The 20,302-nt window shown below is 42.9% G+C and overlaps 1 protein-coding gene across 2 annotated transcripts in view; it reads left to right on the top strand.

Moving 5' to 3' along the window:
* Window positions 1-20,302, top strand: part of CACNA1C (calcium voltage-gated channel subunit alpha1 C) — a 457,698-nt gene that overhangs the window by 349,823 nt on the left and 87,573 nt on the right. For both annotated transcript variants that reach the window (XM_053943267.1, XM_053943268.1), the window contains exons 12-19: window positions 2,278-2,438; window positions 3,240-3,465; window positions 9,360-9,567; window positions 10,357-10,477; window positions 12,291-12,405; window positions 13,410-13,530; window positions 13,656-13,725; window positions 18,939-19,071. In XM_053943267.1, coding sequence (XP_053799242.1) covers window positions 2,278-2,438; window positions 3,240-3,465; window positions 9,360-9,567; window positions 10,357-10,477; window positions 12,291-12,405; window positions 13,410-13,530; window positions 13,656-13,725; window positions 18,939-19,071 — 1,155 coding nt within the window. The remainder of the gene's footprint in view (window positions 1-2,277; window positions 2,439-3,239; window positions 3,466-9,359; window positions 9,568-10,356; window positions 10,478-12,290; window positions 12,406-13,409; window positions 13,531-13,655; window positions 13,726-18,938; window positions 19,072-20,302) is intronic.

The raw sequence follows: 20,302 nt of genomic DNA, 5'->3' as shown, positions 1-20,302 counted from the left end.
CTAGGAGATCCCACTAAATATGTCAAATTTTAGTCATAATTTTTTTCTTAGTTTCACACTGAAATAAGGCACAGGGACTACTGACTACTGAAATAACTATCTATGTTACCTTTGTATCTCAAACCATAAAATACAAAACCAGAAATAAAAACCCAGTTCAACCACATAATTATACTACATCCATCAACATCAGCCCTGTCTGCTCAAGGCTCTCTTTGTTGAACTTCTCTGCTCTGCTTGATTGTAAAGATTTCAGCTGATGAAGCTGGCATTTTGTGAAATTCTCCCATTCAGCCTGGGACATGGGGAACTTCTCTGGTGGTGTTTGGTTTTCTGTTGACTTAGAGCTTTTGGAAAAGTGAGCCAGTCCTAACATGGCTATTTCTGGGGTTTCACTGGAGAGGCTGACTGAACTCATGGAACTTGGTTGTTAAGGTCCATTTCTACTGCCTCCATAACCCTGAATTCAGAGTCACGTTTATAAAATACTAAATGAATTTTCAGAATAACTGGAGCGAGTGTGTTCTCACCGCAGGCTCCCAGCCGGGTAATAATTAGCATTGACTCCATGATTGCAGAAGGCTGATCAATTGCTTTATTATATCATCTTCTACTATATTATCCTAGAATAAATATATTCTAATATATAAAATCAATAATTAATTTTATAATAAAAAAATAAAGCCCTATTATTAATAAAATCCTATTATTAAGAAACTCAGTAACCCTCACAGCCCATCCAACACCGCTTTGACCTAATTGGTCAATCAATCCAAACACCATCCAGTGTCCAATTAAGAAACCACCCTTTGGTAAACAAATCCCCATGACACATTCCACATGGGCACAACAGCAGGTGCAACAAGTGGAGATAAGAATTGTTTATCATTCTTTTCTCTGATTTTCTCACAGCCTTCCCCGGGAAAATGCCTGGGGACGTCTGTGCCTGCTCTCTGTGGCCAGAGAGTTGCTGCCACAGTGTGTAACTGAGTCCTTCTGCTTACCTAAGGAGCAATGAGTGATGTCAGTTTGGGAAGCACATACGTGACATCCCCATGTAAAGAATGTAGGTGTAAGCACAGAAAACACCACGCATTGTCACGTGCACGCACATTTGTGTAAAATTACGCAGAAAAGCGTGTGAGATTGCAAAGAGTTTAATGACAACATTAATGTCTAAGTGTGGTGCCCACTTTGGAAGTTGGGAAGATTATTTCTTGCCCCAAATCCACTGCAAAACACCCAGTGTATCTGTTTGTGATAGACTAGGTGCCTTTGTAAGTTGCACAGGTGAAACACCCTAGATTTGACCACCTGTTAAAATGTTGTTGCAAGATCCTTGTTCACATTGTGTTTACATGGTCTGGCCTTAGTTCCTGTAGATGAGAACCCTGATCTCAAGCATGGCTATAATTTGCCACTGAAAATTATACAAAGGGCAAGAGTAGCCAAGAAAAGTTCTTTCTCCTGTAACATCGTGTATGTGTGTGTCACTTCAGACACACACACATATGTATGTAGTATCTATATAAAACTATTAGATTTATTATACAGTGGCAAGTGTTGCCTGGAAACTGGTTGCTATGCAAGTTAAATTCTGAAGAGTAGGAGGTGTGTAATTAGCTTTAAATATCTTCTGTGGTTAGTAATTACCCTGAGAAATCAGTGACACAAGGGGATGTGTTCATGGAAGGCAAACTTTAAAAACTCTCTTGATTAGCAAATGGTACCCTTAGTTCCAGGCATGAAGGTGAGATGCTGAAGTCCCCTAAGTTTGGGATTTTTTTCAGAACTAGCCCTTGTATTGGGCTTACTCCTGAATGTTGCTGAATGCTGGAAATGTTCTTTGGATTTTATTTGACCTCACCTCTCCAAAGACTTAATCCTTCAGCTCCATGTGATAGAGAATCTATTGACTGTCCTAGGGCTGGGAAAGGTGCCGTTGCAGGCCACAAGAATCAAGTACAAGGAGAATATTTATTTTTGTGGCAACTGAGCTAAAAAATCTCTTGAGGTTTCTGCAGTGGATGTCTTAGTCAGATTAAGGTTTTGCTTGAAGCTCTTGCAAATTGGTTTAGGACAAACTTTATTCCTATATCTATAGGAAGGATGTTCACAAGTGTCGACTCAGATGAGAGAGTGTTTCTCAGGGTGAACTTGAGTTACTCCCCACCATTCTTGAACAATAAATCAAGACTAGAGTCTCCCTTAACAGAGAGCTGCAATAGCCTAAAGATCCCTCTCTGAAAAGAACTTTCCCTTCTTCAATTTTTCAAGTCGCTACTGGCGCCGATGGAATCGATTCTGCAGAAGGAAGTGCCGTGCTGCTGTGAAGTCCAATGTTTTCTATTGGCTGGTGATCTTCCTCGTCTTTCTCAACACCCTCACCATTGCCTCTGAGCACTACAACCAGCCAGACTGGCTCACGGAGGTCCAAGGTGAGGAGGAGCTGCTGGTTCTGTTTATTATGGAGGGTGTCGAAAAGGGGAGCTGAGAGAAGAGCTGATGCATTAAACCACACAGTGTAAAAGGAGCGTGCACAGCTCCAAGCACTCCTGTGTCTGTGGAGGGCCCTAAAGAATACAATAAACTTATCTGCCTGAGGTGGGAGAAGTTATAGAAAAGATGTAAAAACCTCCTTTCCAGCCAAAGTAGTGTTCTATTGGGTGTAAGTGAAATTGGAAGCTTATGCTAAATTTATATTTGCAGCAACTGGATTCCCAGTTTATGGATGGCTACTGGGAACCCCACGTTGTCCAAGGTTTCCCCTGAAATGGCATTTATGATAAGTTCTAATTATTAGGGAGGTGATGAAGAGTGATTTGTAACGTTCTTCTGTCTGCAGAACAACTGAATTCTCTCTGGAGGTGAGAGCAGCTGAAAAGGCTTAATTAAGCAACAGTAGGTAGCACAGCAGCTCTCCTATTCCCACTCTCCTCTGCAGATGACGGGTGTGAAGGCAGGTTGTGCATGGGAAGGCGTGTCCCTGCCATTGGAGGTTGTGTAATACATTGCAGCTGTATGTGCAGTACATGAGAATTGCTGTAACCCTCTTGCTGAAGCGTTTCTGTGAATGAGATGCCCACGCTTTTCGAGTTAATTCTTTGGCCCAAGCTATACAAAGTTAACTTTTCAGGCTGATCTTCAAAACGCTTTCTCTTAGAAGCAAGGGCCGATGATGAGTTGTGATGATCTTTTGACTAAGTTTCCTTAATCTGTTTCTTTTTGCTTTTCATGAGACACTGCCAACAAGGTGCTGCTAGCTCTTTTCACGGCAGAGATGCTGCTGAAGATGTACAGCCTTGGTCTCCAGGCCTACTTTGTGTCCCTGTTCAACCGCTTTGACTGTTTCATTGTGTGTGGAGGCATCCTGGAAACCATCCTGGTGGAGACAAAGATCATGTCACCACTGGGCATTTCCGTTTTGAGATGTGTGAGGCTCCTAAGAATATTTAAAATCACAAGGTACTTTATTGCTTCTTTGGGGCTGGAGGAGGGCTGCTGCTCGATGCACAACATGTATGGGTACAAGTCACTCACAAGTCACTCACATCCCTGTTTACTTTCACTTTTTCTACCACTAATTAGGTAGTGAGAGTGCTGCAATGCTAGATTAACAGTCCTCATCTTCTGAAGTCTGTAACAGGCTGGGGAGGGCTGTACAGACTGGACATCTATCCCCAGTGTGAGTGGTGAGGAGTCTGGCACAGGCAGCTGGAGACACCTGATACCACGTAAAGTGTTAAACTGAAATCTGGAATAATGTGAACTGACCTCAGGCTCTTACAGTTCTCTGCAAAAGAGAAAGAAAACCAAACCAGCAGATTGCCTTGTGACCTCCTCTGATGCTTTTTGATGATAGAGAGGAGCCTGAAAGGCTTTGAGCCAAAACAGCATTTGACTGAGGAGCCCATGCCAGCTCCAGTAGACTCAACAGTGACCTGAGCAGGAGATTGTGTCGATACCAGCAGCTACAGGCAAAGGATGTTGCCAGCTATTCCCCTCCCAAGGAGTCCATCATGAAGCAGCAACTTTATGAAGAAACCAGACTTTTTCCATCTTCCAATATCTCCTCTTTTCCCTTTTCACTCTTTCCCCTCTCCCTCTGCATAAAGGCTCAATAATATCTATTAAACAGTCACTGCTTGCCGAGCCAGGTACCTCCAAAACACCAGCTTGGTTTGGCAGGGCTTTTTCAGCTTGAGGGGAGTTTGTAGGAGAGATCAGCTCCAAACTTACCCAGAGCTCTTGCTACAAATCTATCCAAGCACTTGCCCCAAGCAGCACAAAGTTTGCCTTTTCCCATGTGGGCACCAGCCAGCACCTCACAAGAAGTTTGACTGAGGTGGTGAAAGAGTTCTTTTTCTGCCTGCTCAGCCATGAATATGTCCCTATAATTCCTGTAACATCCCCCCACCACCACCACCAGAGGAAATTTCTGACAAATTTGAGACAGAAAACACAGCACATGAGAAAAACAAGTCCAAAGCTGGAAGATAGATAAGACGGCTGAGAGGCAGAAAAAAAAAAACAACAGACTTGGAATTGTGCATCATACAAGATTTGCCCTTAAAGATTCTGAGGCTCAGATCTCTGGCAGGATGGATGGATCTCAGGGTCAGATGGCAGAGACAGAAAATTGGTTCACAGTCTCAGAGAGAGAGGCCAAAGCAAGCCTACAACTATTTCAAAAGGGGGGCAGGGAAGTGATCTGTTTGGATGTGTAATCATAGGAGAGGGGAAAACCTTCCAGAGGGGAACGTTCCCTCCCAGAGAGGGGAAACGGGAGTTTCCAGCAAGAAAGGCGTCTTTGCTCTTTCAGAAATAGTGGGGATCTCTGGTGTGGGGATTGTTTTTGCTGGATCTATCCATTACCAAGTCCCAGGCCTGGTTTCTGAGGAAAGCAGTAGCTGTTTCAGGCACTGGGTAATCAGATACACCCAGGGCAACATACCAATAGCTATAAAAGCATGAGCTTCAGCATAGCATCCTGGAGAGGTCATTGTTTTTTCAAGACATGTCTCCACTCCTACACGAAATATATAAGCTAGCTAAGAGAATTCTCTAATAGAAAGGCAAACACTGAGAGAATATCATTAATGCTTTAGAAAGCCTGAGCTGGTGGAGTACTCACATATTCCTAAAGCTTCTGGCAGAAATGTGATGATGGAACCAATCAGCAGTGGGACTGGTTACATTTGCCTTCACTCTGCAGCACAATTAAAATACAATTTTTCCTGGAAAAAGTGTTACCTGGAATATGTCTCCTGCAATTTGTGCATGGGTCTGTGTGTAAAGCACAGAACTAAGGAAGGACTCATGATGCATAATGTATTAATCAGATTTTTCTTTCTTTCTTTCCTGTTCCTAAAATATTTACAAGTAGGCTGCAGTAGTTTCAGATTTATATCTTTTGTAATTATTCATAATTTTCTTCATAATTCTTCACTCTGTGGGTGACGTTCACCCTCATGTGGAAGACCCTAACACAAGCCTCCAAAACAGTATTTTAGGCTCACTCATGCCTTACTGCAGGACAGAATACTTTGGCATTAAAGCCAAACTTTTGCCTTCTCCAGTAAATTACACATTTTTCACTCAGCTCTAAATACAATGAGGATTTTTTAATGACACTATCAGCCCTGGTGGAATACCCCACCTGAGTACAATGATAATTCAGAGAGATACAAGACTGGAAAGCTGGGAGGGGCAGGAGGAATTACAGAGTCATGTTTTATACCAAGCATACATTTGTGTGCATATGGGGACATACAGTGGAAGTGAGAATAGTGATAATCTAGAGTATTAAAAAGGTACAAAGCAGGAACATTACTCTGGTAAGACTATATCAGAAGGTAGACTATTTTTTATATATTTACATTGATTTTCCATGGTAAACACCATGCACAAACAAATTCTGGGTCATCAAGATGATACAATTCTACAAGAAACACAAATATAGCTCCATAATAGAATAGGAACAAATAAAGATACCATCAGATGAACAATGCATCATTTTAGAAACATCATTTAGAATTTCAAGACCAAACATTTCTTCCAAAATTATAAATACATTAGACAAGCAGACAATGTAATCTGCTTTATTCTCCCTAATTTTTAAAGTGCTGTGCAGAACATCTCACTTTGTTATGAGAAGACAGATTATTTTCTCATTATGAATAAGCTTTTACTGCTTTATATGTGTTATAGTCCTTTGTATTTAAAAAATAAATAATATAATTTGTGACAGCATACAGAAAATTGATGTTTTATACCGAATCCTGCCACTAGGTAAGTCACTGTTATTTGTAGGGAGGAGAGACAGGGTGCCCCATTTTTTTGTACCTTCTGTCAAAAATCACTGTCAAAGTGGTTTTATATTGGATGAACAGGGTGGGCAGCTTTCCAATAATGACTCTGCCAGCTGTTGCTGCTGTTTTAAGCCCTGCCTCTGTGATTGCCAGAGATGTGATCATAAAGCTACAGGGGAAGGCAATGGAGAGAGAGGGGAGGGAAGAGAGTAGAACAGGGTAAGCTCTAATCCAGTTCTGCAGTTGGCTGCTGTGTGAGGTGCTGAACAAACCACTTGACTTCTCTGCATCATTCCTCCTTTGAAACAGGGGTCACACTCACATCCTGCTCACCTGGGGGTTTGCAGATCCTCGTTCACTGGCACCCTGGGATCTGCAGTGGGGGCTGTTCAGAGGCACAGCCATTTCCCCATAAATCTGGGGCAGCAGCACTGCTTTCTCTCATACTTCCCACTAAAAGCTGCCTGGTCCAAACCCTCCTATTCCGTCCAGCATCCAGTGCTGATTTTTCCTTTGTAGTAAGGTGATAACCAGAGAGGATGAAGCAGTGAGACCCTTCTTCTTTGTCTGGGCTTCAACCATTGCTGACATGAAACCCTTGTGTTTCACTGAGTAATCCCAGATCTCTCTTTGAGGGAGTTCATGTTAGTTCTGTAACCACCAAATGGGATGGATGTTAACCTCAGGTCAGGCTTCTAGGACCTGAGATAAGACTATTGTTATTTTCACATCCTAATCAGTCAAGCATTTCTTATCCTCTCCTTTTTCCTTTTTCTTTTTTTTTTTTTTTCCTGATTGGTTTATCTACTTTTCTAGTGGTACTGTACTTCTAGCTAGCAGTAGTACACAGATAAAAATCTTACCACCAGGCCATCTCAGTTAATTGCTTGAATCTCAATACTTATATAAGAATCTGAATGCCAGGTATTGAGCCATTTGTAAGAAATGCAGAGCTGATAGAAGTCTGCACAGTTGTGAGTTGAGATAGCAAAGCCTTTAAGCTTAAACTGAGTCACTGGGACTGTTCAGATGTGTAACAACTTCACTGCTTCTTAAGGGCACAGCTAGGAAGACCGAGAAAATGTGTGTCCTGGCTGACATTGGAGGACTTGGAGATATTCTGGAGCCCATCAACCTCTGCTTTAAGCATGCTGAATTCATTTGACTTTCATCAGAATGAATTTTTCCCTTCTCCTGTGTCACTTTCCCATCTTTCCAAAGTGTGAAAGTGTGTGAGCTGTGAGCATAACTGCAAACACAGGGAGCTGTTACATTGCACATTCCGTGTGGATATTTGGTGGCACTGAGCCCACAGCTTCCCTGCCCTTACCTTTGCTCTGTAGTTTTTCATTGCTCATCTCTTTAATTGCAGTTAAACTTTAAAGCATCCTAGTTTTCTCTGAAGTGCTGAAGCTGAGCTGGAGGGAAAACATCACAGCTCTCTTTGAAGCTCAGTCCTTGGAGATGAACCTGCTGCTGAACTTGAGAGGACACGGTGATGTCCCTCTGCAGATCAGATTGCTAATCCTCCTGAAGTGATTGGGCTGCTCAGGCAGCCCTGCCTTCCCCAGGACAAGAAAAGTATTCTTTTTAGATCAACATTTTAAAAATATTAGTTTAACTAGGATTTTAAGAACCCTTGTCTCTAATGAGGATGTATACTACCTTCAGAAAAAAATGATGAGTTGAAGGATAAGGCTTCCACAAAAGAGCCAGAGCACCAATCTGCCATCCTTTTTACCTGGAACTTTTGTCTTCAGGGAAAGTAGGGTTAGAAATGCAGAGTTCTCTGAGTAAAGAAATGTTCAAAGTTGTGGGCCCTGGGAGAAGGGACTAGAGGGCCTTGGTGGACTCTCAAAGCATGGTGGCAGGCCAGGCAGAAGGAAGAGCACAGGCAAACATTGCTGGCTTGCTGACCTGTGAAAGCTGTTGAGGCTTTGCTAATGACGTGCATCAAAATGAGGAGAATGGAGGATGAGAGCTAATCTTCAGCCCAGTCTGACAGCTCTGCCAGCCTCAAAGCACAAAAGAGAATTGCTCATGACCAGCTAAGCAGTAGGTTAGGAGTGACTGAGCAGATGCAAGACCAAAGTGGAAGTTGCTTCATGGGTGATGTGGTGAATTCTTTAGAATTTTTTTTCTAAAGCCTCTTCCCAGCTTGTGACTACTCTGCAGGCTGGCAAAGAATGCAAACTTACATGCTGCAGCAAAGATGCTGCTGGCATCTCTCTGAACCCTAAACTGGAACCACAAGGGCAAGAGGATCCTCTCCCTGCATCATACATGAGTCTGAACTGGGCACAAGCCTGAATACACTGGCAGAAAAGGTCTTAACCATCCTGTCTCTTGAATTTGAAAGCCATTTGAAAATGTTCTGCAGCCTGTTTCAATAGGTAGAGTAGGTTTGAAAACAAAAAAAAAAAAAACAAGTGATGTTGTGGTCTTCCAAATAAATGTAGATCTGGAGTTTGCTTTAGGGTCCTTGTAAAAGGAGCATTGATACCTTTCTCATTCCTCCCAGTCCCAGAGAGCTCAGCAACCTCTCTGTGAGTGAGCCCAAGCACACACTTACACACTCCAAATTTTGGGCAAGTTTGTATTTGCATCCAAACAGTTTGCCCATCTGTTCTTGCTAGTTATTACAGGCCATTCTCTGGAGTGAGGTATTCTGGCTGCCACAACATCTGTGAGTGTTGTAATGAGGTTGGTTAGAATGTAACTCACTGAAGCAGCAAGAACTAATCACTGTATATTGATATAAGATGTGCAGAGCCTTAGATGGAGAGTGCTGTAATGATCTTCTGGGTGTGTGTGTGTGGAGGGAGTGGGGGGTGGAGGGAATTGTGTATGTACACATGTGGTAGTAAAATTACTCATTAGCTGCAGTAGGTCTCGTTATCTTAGGGAGGCACATCAATGATTCACTGCTTAACAGGGTGCTTGGAAATGCCTGCTCTGCACAGAAGGCACAGAACCAATATCCTGTGCAGTCCATGAGCACCTGTCTCGAACCGAAGGAATTTTAACTTCTTCTGTTTTCTCTCCCAGATATTGGAACTCCCTGAGTAACCTTGTGGCTTCACTCCTGAATTCAGTCCGCTCCATTGCTTCCCTGTTGCTGCTTCTCTTCCTCTTCATCATCATCTTCTCACTCCTGGGCATGCAGCTCTTTGGGGGCAAGTTTAACTTTGATGAGATGCAGACCAGGAGGAGTACATTCGACAACTTCCCTCAGTCCCTCCTGACTGTGTTTCAGGTAAGGGCACGAGTGGTCCCCGGGGGCCAACACGTTGTGTTTTCATGGGGCAGGATGGGTCCTGCAGCCTGGCAGGCCCCACTATGGGGCTGGACCCTAAGAGCTCCAGGAGGAGGGTGCCTGGTTGTGCTCCAGCACGGGGTATTCCCTCCCAAAGTAGGAACAAAGATAAAACTGTGTGTTGCAAGGCCGCGGAGTCTTGGCAGGGCAGGACAAGAGAAGAGCCATTGCCAAGTCCCAGGGCAGCACTTGCTGCCAAAGCCCAGCCCTGCTGCTGTCCTCCCTGCTCTGGGGAGCAAATAGCTGCTCACAGAAGAAATCCCCTGGGCCTTTAAGCCCTCTGCAGCTTTGGGAGTGATCCACCAAGAGCCTCAGGCTCATGATTTCGCTGACATGAGGAGAAGGGCAGTGGCCTGGAGGGCTGTGCTGAGGGCAGTGCTAAGGGCTGTGCAGCCTGTCTGGAGCAACAGTCCCGTGGGAGGGAAAGGCTTGGAGCAAGGGGACACTTTAATGGATTTGTCTAGGAGAGCCATTGCCTTCAGCCATCATCTTCAAGAACACACTCTTTGGGGCTTTTTCACACTTTGAGCACAGGCCTTCTTTGCATTTTCTTTGTTCTGTGGTTTGTTTTATTTTAACGTTCTGCATGGACACTGCCAGTCTCCATCAGCTCCATCCTGGGGGAGGGGGTGTTCTCTAGGACAGCGGGTATCTTTGTGTTAATGGGGTTTTCAAATTCTCTGTGTGGTCTAACACTGTATCCCTTATTGGTGGGAATGTGTCATTTAGATCCTGACTGGGGAGGACTGGAATTCGGTGATGTATGATGGGATCATGGCTTATGGCGGCCCCTCTTTTCCAGGAATGTTGGTCTGTATTTACTTCATCATCCTCTTCATCTGTGGAAACTGTATCCTTTGATGCTACTCTTTTCTGCAAGAGGGGATGAATTAAAACCGCTATTTACTTTGATGTGTCAGAAAATAGTGAATTTCACACCTCACATTTTTGCCTTTTCCTTAGGTCTGAATTTTAGCATTACACTGCCAAAAGTTTAAAAAGTTCATTTTGTTTCAGCTGGTGCTAAGGCATATAAACAGTTGTAAGAGCCAGCTATGTGCCAGTTCCACATGCTAGTTTTTATTTAGTATCTTTACATGTTTAGTGTTTTTATTTTTCATTCCCCTTAATTCTCTCATAGGTTTTTCTTTCCTGCCTTCTCCACAAACTAATCTCTGGGTGTTCCTACTGTACTTACTGCATTTTTTTTTACTTTAATGGCTTTTTAGTAATATATTCCATATGCTTCCATCCAAGCCTTATGTGGAATAAAAATATGTATAATCTGCAATATGCTATATACAAATGCTGTAGCAGGAGTAACATATGTTTGACATAATTGATTTATGTGAGATCATGTATTAATTGATGTATAAACTAACAGGACCTGTGTTCCATTTCAGTCCCTGCAATCTGTGTGTTCTTCAAACAGAAAATTTTGTGCTCTGTTATCTTCCAGCCTGTGCTGGTCTTGAGTAACTTCAGTTCTGTCTGGCTTTGAGGTGAAATGAGGGCACTGTACTCACCCCAGGAGGCAGAAAGCACATTGCAAGATTGTGCTGTGAGTGTCTCTTCACAGGAATTTGCATGTAACACAGAGCTGCCATTCTGTTCCCTATCTCAGTTTGCTCCAAATTTGTCCGTGTTTGGTTTCTGCTTCCCTAATAAATGGCCCTCCTGTGTCAGAGGTGACATTTCCTTTTTTACTGATGCTTCTATAAAGCCACCTTATAGACTCAGCCCAGCTCTTCTGGCCTGTGCCCATAATTCAGATCTCTCAAACCCTGTTATTTGACATTTTGGTTGACCTGCATGCCCTCACTTCAAAGTGAGGTGGTGCAATTCCACTTATCTGAAGGTCAAGGTAGGCAATCTGGCTGACAGATTAAAAAAAAGCTACAACTTGGATCCCCTTGTGAAAATGTGAGCCAACTCTACAGTGCTGGCTGACTTTGGAGCCTTTAGACCTTGGAGCCCAGGGAGGGGGGGATGTCTGTGTTTCCAGACTAAGCCTTGAACCAGGGTTTGCTTAAAAGTCATCATGGTATAATAAGACTTACACTCAAGAAATGTATAAAACAACCTTATGGTCAGATTTGTAACACGAGATCTGAACACTGACTGGTAAGAGAAGAAAACAGTTGTGATTCCTTGCCCTTCAGCTACATGGGCATGACTGGCCATGCATGGACTCTCTGCTAGGAGATGGCAGAGTTGTCAGCTCAACCCTTCACTGTCCAGACTAAATTAACCTCAGGAATGCTCATCAGAGTACTATGCTTGCTGTCCATAAAATCCACTCGTGCAACCTAAAGTGTCAAAAGATGCAGAGCATCCCATACCCCTCTTATGTTCAGTGGGATTCTCTGCACCAAGGGAGACGCTCTTGGGAAACTGGAAACTGAAATGTAAATCTGTAAATCTATCTGCTGTTTTACATCAGCCATTCTGTTGTGAAATTTTGAAAACCCACAAAGTGTGTTATCTGTGTGGAAGGAAGGTGTAGGTTTGTGCATGATGGATATGCAGTTGTGTGAAATGGAAGTTTGGAAAATCCAAGAGATCTGATGACAGGTTGCTAAAAATTTTCAATTAAGAAACCTTTGGTGTAATCTTTTCCTGCAGTTTTCAAAGCCTGTTTTCTTTAAGTAGCACACAAACAGATATCCTGCTGAATGTATTTTTGGCCATTGCTGTGGACAACCTTGCTGATGCTGAGAGTTTAACATCTGCACAGAAAGAGGAGGAAGAGGAAAAAGAAAGGAAAAAGCTAGCTAGGTAAATCCATTTGCATACACCTATCTGCACGCATTCCTGTGATTACACACAGCATGGAGATATATATGAATATGATGCCTATGCATACATGTGTGTATATGTAATATATATAACTTGTCTGTATGTGTATAGATTATACATATGGTTCATGTAATTATATTTGGAGTTATGTATATATAAATTTTTATGAAAAGGAATTCCAACTTTAAGACAGGAAAATGTCTTACCTAGGAAATCCCCCCAGTTGCAGGGGTGTGAGCAGAGGAAAGGAAGTCTGGGTTACTGATGAGTTTTCAGAGCATCAGCAGAGAATGAGTATGAAATGGTGTCAACTCCATTTGAATCTCCCTACTATCTTCTGGTTGCTTTGGGCCATGAGGAATATTTTCTGTCATTCCCACAATGAGATTTAGCAGCTTCTTTTTCTTTTGATGCCACATGCTGTTCTTCTCTTGCCAGCTCTTTTAGTGCTTCTGCAGACACTTAAGGGGCACAAGCTGGATGAGGAGCTCCTCTGTCATTCCCAGCTGCCAACAGCAGGGAAGCCTCTCCTTATTCCTCCTGTTCACTGTCTTCCAGGCTGCTTGGAGGGGATCTCTTGTGCAGCTCTTTCTGCTTCATCCTGCATGCAGCTCAGCAGATTTCCCTCTCCCCAGGGGCGCAGGGAGGGGCAAAACATTTGTAGGCAATGTAGTTGGAAGTTCACAAGATATGGGTTGAAAATGGTTCATGCCTTTGTCATTGGGTGAACAAAGGGATCTCGGCTGACAGACCTAAAATATGCATTTTCACAAACACACACACAAACACATGCCATTGAGAAAGCTACAAAATAAGGGACACCACATAAAAATAGATCAGATCCTGGTATGGAAGCTGAACTCAGAATGGAGATGCCAGCCAGCTGATTGTTCTCATGGTGTGTGCTGTACTACATGAAGTTCCTGAAAGGGAAGCAGCTTTCCACCTTTGTAACTCTGGTTTTTATCTTGAAAAATTGCTAGGACCGCTAGTCCTGAAAAGAAACAGGAGATGGAAAAAACAGCTGTGGAGGAAGAGACAAAGGAGGAGAAAATTGAGCTGAAATCAATCACTGCTGATGGAGAGTCCCCACCTGCTACCAAGGTAAGGTCTGCTGGCAGCCAGCACTCTGTGCAGTGATGGCATGAACAGCTTGGGTTTCTAAGGGAATGAAAACTGTCTGCCTTGTCTGACAAAGGCTTTGATGCTTCTCCTTCCATCTCTGTCAGATCAACGTGGATGATTATCAGCCCAATGAAAATGAAGAAAAGAGCCCTTATCCCACAACAGAAGCACCAGGTACACATCTCCTTCCTTGTATGCCTCACTCGACAGCTGCTAAGCTCCAGCTGCTGATGTACACAAAGCCAAATTGTGGTAGCAGGTCTGCTGGAAATGCTTTTGTGATGGGAAACGATGGTGTCCTTGCATGTGTGTGGACTGGGCCCTTTGAAGTCCCTATACTGATCAGTCATATTTGATTTGGTCCCCTGTAAAGCTCTTTGTTGGAAAATACAGAGCTGTACAGAGAATCAATTCATTTAAAAACCTCCCTGTTGGAAAATATACACATGACAGTGTTTTCAGTGTCCTTTTTCAGTACTCAGTGGTCACAACAGACAGTCATGAAAGGGAAAGTGCTGAATGCCTTTTTGCACTGTTTTCTAATCAAACAATGTGACACAGCATAACTCTAAAGGCATAAGATCTCAGCCTAGAAATGTAAGAAACAAGCTGTAGCATTAGTTAGGCTGGTTTTCAAGCCAGGAGGGCCTAATTAACTTCATTCTCAGATACTTGAAAGATTGGCTGAAAAAATCTCAGAACTTTAAGCAGTGTTCAAGAGACCCCAAATGGGGGACGGGATTGGAGCTGGTCAGTTCAACTTCCATTCTTGGAAAAGTGCCAGAACAAAGGATTAAACAAACTATAAGACCACAAGATAAGGAGATGATCAGCAGCCAACACAATTTGCCAAGAGCAGATCAGATCAAGCCACCCTTATTTTCTTCTGAAAGGGGCTGAAAACACTTGTAGGCAGGAGAAAATAACTAGGTGTCATATTCTTTAACTTTGCTAAGGCCTCTGACCATCTCTTACAGTGTTCTCATAAGCTGACTAGAAAAATATGGTCTAGATGATGGTGAGGGAAATGATCAGACCCTTGATGGGGAGAGTAGTGGTAGCCCAAGTGAGTTTGTACAAGCCAAAAACCTGTCTGGAGTTCAGCTCAGTTCGTTGTTAATGACCTGAATGATGGAAGAGGCAATATGCTTATTACATTTGTAGATGACATGAAGCTAGGAAGGACAACAAGCGTGCTGGAGGGCAGCATTAGAATTCAAAGAGCTCCTGAGGTCCTGGATAAATGGTCTAAATAAAATTGAAAGTGCCAGGCTCTACGCATAGACAGGAATAAACAATTCACAAAGAAAGGATCTTAGGTGACAGCTAGTTAGGTAACAGTCCTTGAGAAAAGGATCTGAATCTTATGACCACAAGCTCAACAGATGTCAGCATAAAATTTTCTACAGATAGGAGGAGAATTATCTCCATTATGAAGCAACAGATTGAATAAGATTCACAGCATTTAGAATATTATAATGGTGAGGCTGTAAAAGTTCACAGAGATGGTTGTGGAAGCCCAGCATCACTGAATGTTGTTAAGGACAGGGCAGAAAAATGTCTCCCAGAAAAAGCTTAGATATAGTAATTAATTGAACCTGGCTTGGCAGAGACATTTTTGTGATCCTTCCCTGCCCTGCTCTTCTGTGTTTTTGTGATTATGTAACAGGCTATAAAACACTTTCTCTTCTATTCCATGATTCCTAATAAATAAATGTCTGATAACAGGTTGATTTGATAGGATAAAAAAGAACACAAGAGTTCATTTTGAGTAGATGGACAAGAGCTTCAGACAAGCAAAATGGAAAACTGTTCATTGCCTTTGATTTTCAGTACAAGAAGTCCTCACATATGCTGTACTTGTATTCTTCCATATTTATAGCAAATTTATCAGGAGTAGAGTGTGGTTCTAACTCTGAGTAATACTATTTTAACACTGCCTGAGGCAGGTCACTCTGGATTTCATCTTTCCATCACCTCTGTAGGCCCAGGCACTTACTGGACACACATCCCCAGTTGCTAAAGGGTTTGTGGGAGTCTTTAGTAAGAAGCACAAATTAAAACAGCTTGATACAGTTTTGTTTCTGTTTCTCAGCTGGCTTGGATTTGCAGGAAATTACATTTTTTCAAGTGAAATAACAGTCATCTGAATGTCAATTTTAAGTCTAATGCTAATAGAATTGGGGTTTATTTACTTTCTGTAGACAGCTTAGAAAGAGTAGCTTATAAATGGAAGATACAGCAAAACACTACATCTACTTTTTTTGCCATGCATAGAATGAGAGTGCAGAAAATCAAGTGAAAACATTTTTAATGCCTGCCTCAGGGTGTCAATCCCTGTCTTAACATACTTTTGAACACAACCTAAAATTTGAATGGCTTATCAGGTTTGCTCCTGTCTCCTATTAGAAATGCAAGGAGCCACCATCTTGCTCACTTGCCATTGTATGGCCTCAATGCCATTTCTAAACAGACCTGTTCCCTGAGTTATTTATCAATTCTTTGTGAAGACTGAAGATTCTGTGTTCAGAAACCATTTGAACTGGTCACTTCATTTGTTTTTCCTAACAACATAAGTCCTTTCCTAACCTACCTTGCTCATTCTCTGATTTGTTTCTGCTCCTTAAACCAGTTTTTAACCTCTTCTGACTCCGTTTGCTGCGCAGTGTTGCTCCTCAGCCCCAGAAGAGTTGCAGCTCCTCTGGTCACCTGGCCTCTTTTTCGGAAGGGCAGACGAGTTCTCCCAGAGATTTGTGTACACTAGAAGGATTATTATGATGATATGTTTATTACAGGAAGACAGGGAGCTAGCCTTGCAGTCTAGTACAGAAATAGACAAAGAATTCGGAACGTCAGATGAAGGTAAAAGCTTGGGATGATTCATGGGAGCTTGAAGCAAAATAATGTCCTTATATGAGAGTTCTGGTCTTTGTTCAGTAAAAAAAAAAAACTCCCCATCATCGAATTTCTCACTGATGCTGCACTGTGGCCTGTTTGTGCTTGTCTCCACAGCCAAAGAACATTCACTTCTACAAATGTGAGCAGCTGTGCTGCTTCTATATGGAGGTAGATAGCATGGGCAGTGGCCTGGGATGAGGCTGTAATCATGTTATTCTTTGTGAATTTGGCCCTCAAAGTTTCCTTTCTTCTGCACCCTAGACTCTAAGTGAAAAGCAGAACGCTGTTCTTTATCTATGGCTGAGGAACTGAATGTATTTTTCAGTCTGAAAGTATTTGGTTACCAGAGTCATTAATCTATATTTCTTGCTGTATAGCTGACACAAGAAAAAGAGGAGAGGAGCAATGTTCTTTATGGTCTTCATGGGGCTGATCCTTCTGCTGAGGGTCTCTTTTCCAGAGGCATTGCTCCATGCCCATTTAAAAGTGTATTTTAAGCATTCCTCTGAGTAATAAAAGAAGAATGATCTCACATTGAAGGCACAGAGCAGGGACCCAGAATACTCTTCTTAAGTATGAGTTTCAAATATCCCATATGATCCCAGGCATTGGTTTTCTGGCCTGTTAAAGAAGAAAAAGAATTGGCTTACCTCACTCTTTGTCCTCCTCTGAAGCCTGTAGATAAGAGGTGCACATGCAAAGTATGGTTATATTACATAAACCTGCACATTACCCTTAACACCTATTCTACAAGTCCTGTGTAAAAAAGTACTTCTGAAAGATATTTCTTTAACTAATAAAGCCTGTAGAAAGAGTATTATGAAGCATATTACACATAAAATTGAGCTGTTAAAAAATAGACTGACTTAAAAAGTACAGACTCTATGTACCAGCTCAAACATTTATGCAAAGATCTATCAAGTGAATTTGAGCTGAACTCTTGGTACTGGCAGTGTAAAGAAAGAATCCTATTTACATGTAATAATGCATGCCTTCAAAAAGGACACTTTTCTCCTCTCTCTGATATCTAGATCAGATCTGTGCTGATTCATCTGCTCTTTCTGATGTGTCCTGTAACCAGATCAAGTACAGTATCTCACCCTAAAGGAACACAATTCCTGGAGCTTATCTCCCTTTATGGACTCAAGATGAACCTTTTAATTAGAGTGTCCTTCTTTGCAGTGCCTGGAAGATTAATCTGTTGTGTCTAACATGTCAGGCTCTTTTCTTAAAGATTTTTTCCTGTCTTGCTGATTAAGTGAGAGGATTGGGATCTTTAAAATAGCAAAATCCTGTCATGTCATATACAAAACAACATCTGACTTCAGCAGGTAGAAGAAATCCTCAAAGGCAGAAGCTTTTCTTTCAGGTACCACTTAGCCTTCATCTCACCATTTTCTATATTGAGGTTGCTCACTGATCTGCCTGGAGATGACACAGGTTCAAGAGTCTCAGCCTCATTCCCATCTTTCTGACCTTCCCCCCCCCCCACACTAAATTATAAAAGGGGACAATTTTAAGACTTTCTGATCAGTGTAAGTCGATGTGCACGTGCTCACTGTTTGTTCTGGGCCATACATGTACTCATCCAGACACAGTTCCAGATGTAGCAGCAGCTCCATGGAGATGCTCACAAATAGAAGGAAAACAATCTTGATAAACTGGTGGAATGGTCAAAAGAAAAAAATATGCCCTTCAGTAAGGAAGAGGTCTAAGTGCCACTTTTGGGAATAGTCAGCAGCAGAAATGCAGAGTGGGGAGTGACAGGCCAGATTGTTGCTCTGTAGTAAATAATCTGTGCTTTGTGCATATCAGACACTGATGGCAAATTAATGCCAAAGTATAATGAAAAGTCTCCATGAAGGACATTTAACAGGAAGATAGCATCACGTGATATAAGAATTAATCTAGCTTTCCTCTGAAGCAGTAAAACCTCAGCTGCAGGTTAATCCTGCAGACAATCTGGAAGCAAGTAGCAGGAGTGATCAGAGACCTGGGGAACACAGCACCTCAGGAAAGGCTGCTGCTGTTTTGCTCTAGGAACCAGATATTCTCCCAGAGGCATAAGAGTGGTCGTCAAGTATGCAAAAGCTTTCTGCAAGAGGAAGGCAATTTTTAATTTTCCGTGTCCATGGAAAACAAGAAAACAAATAATGTATCTAGACCTCAGCAAGAAAGATTCAAATGAGCCATTAGAAGTAGCCTTCCTGTTTGTTTTTTTGCAGAAGGAACTGTGAAGCATGTGAGGAGAGTGTTGTGAGAATGTTGTAGGTTTACCATGACTAATGGTTTTACAGAGAGACGAGACCATTGTCTGCCAGGGTGAGCACAGGGTAAAGGGCACTGCCTTAAAGGAAGGAAGGGCAAGAAAGTCAAGGCTTCAGCATCCTATTTTAATGGTTTTTAGCCCTAGTTATGACAGAGACAAATGCCTTAGCACTTTGGAACGGGTTGTATTTTGCAATAAAACACAAAAATGCTTCTCGCAGCAGAGGAAGATGAGGAAGAACCTGAGATGCCTGTCGGCCCTCGACCTCGCCCGATGTCTGAGCTGCACCTCAAGGAAAAGGCTGTGCCCATGCCTGATGCCAGTGCTTTTTTCATCTTCAGTCCTAACAACAGGTACTTAAGAGATTCTTAGCCAGAAGAAGGAGGTGAAGAGCTGGTACCCCTTTCACACTGGGCCCCAAAGTTATAAGGTGCAGAGCTCCCTTTCAGCAGTTCACACCCGAGGCCTCCTTTGACCCACCTCTCCTTTAAGGCATGAAATCCTATGAAACCACAACTGTAGGGAGTACAGTGAAAATTTGCAATGGGAGTTCATGGCACGTGCAAGGTTTGATTGAAGACACAAATCAGGAAAGCTTCAGAAATGGGGGACACAGAGGCGAGTCAGCAATTGGAATTTCCCGACACATCCAGGTCCAAACTGCAGGAGAGCCATCATGCAATCAATCAAGTGGGAGGTAGCAGCTTCCTGCCCTAAGCTCTGCCCAAAATCCACTCCCCAGTAGGGAGTTCATGTGTCTCTGCCCATTGCTGCACATCAAGAATGAGCATAAAAGAAGAAATGAGAGGGGGAGGAGAGTCCATAGCTCTAGGAGGAGCCTAGGGAGCACAGTTCTTCTCTCACACTCCACCCCTGGGCTCCTGCAGTGCAGCCTCATGTTGTCACACCTGCCTTTCCAGAACAGATGTGCAGCACCTGTGGGTGGAGGGCTGTTAGGAGACAGGTGAGTTTATCTTTGCAAGGGTACAGCAGTGAGCTCACTGCCCAATGCTCTGTGCAGCACCACGTATTCCAGGGTCTCTCCTGAGGACTCAGCCTTCAAACACAGCCCCAGAGGAAGGCAGGGCTGTTCCTGCACCGCTGAATTCAGAGCCATTTTTCCCCAGCAGAGCTTGTGCCACTCCTCCTTGGGTATGTGTAACAGGGAGGGACTGAGGAGGACTGGGGCTCGTGGACTCTAATGCTAGCTTTGCCACCCACCCCCTGTCATTTGTAGAACTAAATTAACCTCTGCAGTCATCTGTAAAATTGCTGTAATAGGGACTTGAAGCCCTAACAGCCAAGAGTAGAGCTAAATAGATTAATGAAGTGCCTGTAGAATTATGCACAGAGCTATTATGGGGTTTAACTCCTCCCATCCTGCTACCAACAGATGGAAAGTGCTGTAATGGTCTCCAGTAAGCAAGTTTGATGGGAGACTGCTCCTTCTTTACCTTTTAGTTTCCCACTAAGAGCACCAAGTGGGCCTGTGTTTAGCATACAACCTGCAAGGCATGATGTCTCTCAGAAGTCATTTGCTGATGCCAGCCTGCCCTATATCCATTTGGCCAGGCCTGTACTCTG

Source organism: Vidua chalybeata, chromosome 5 (assembly GCF_026979565.1).
Source record: "Vidua chalybeata isolate OUT-0048 chromosome 5, bVidCha1 merged haplotype, whole genome shotgun sequence".
NCBI classification, from domain to species: Eukaryota; Metazoa; Chordata; class Aves; order Passeriformes; family Viduidae; genus Vidua; species Vidua chalybeata.
This window is presented reverse-complemented; position numbering and strand designations above follow the sequence as displayed.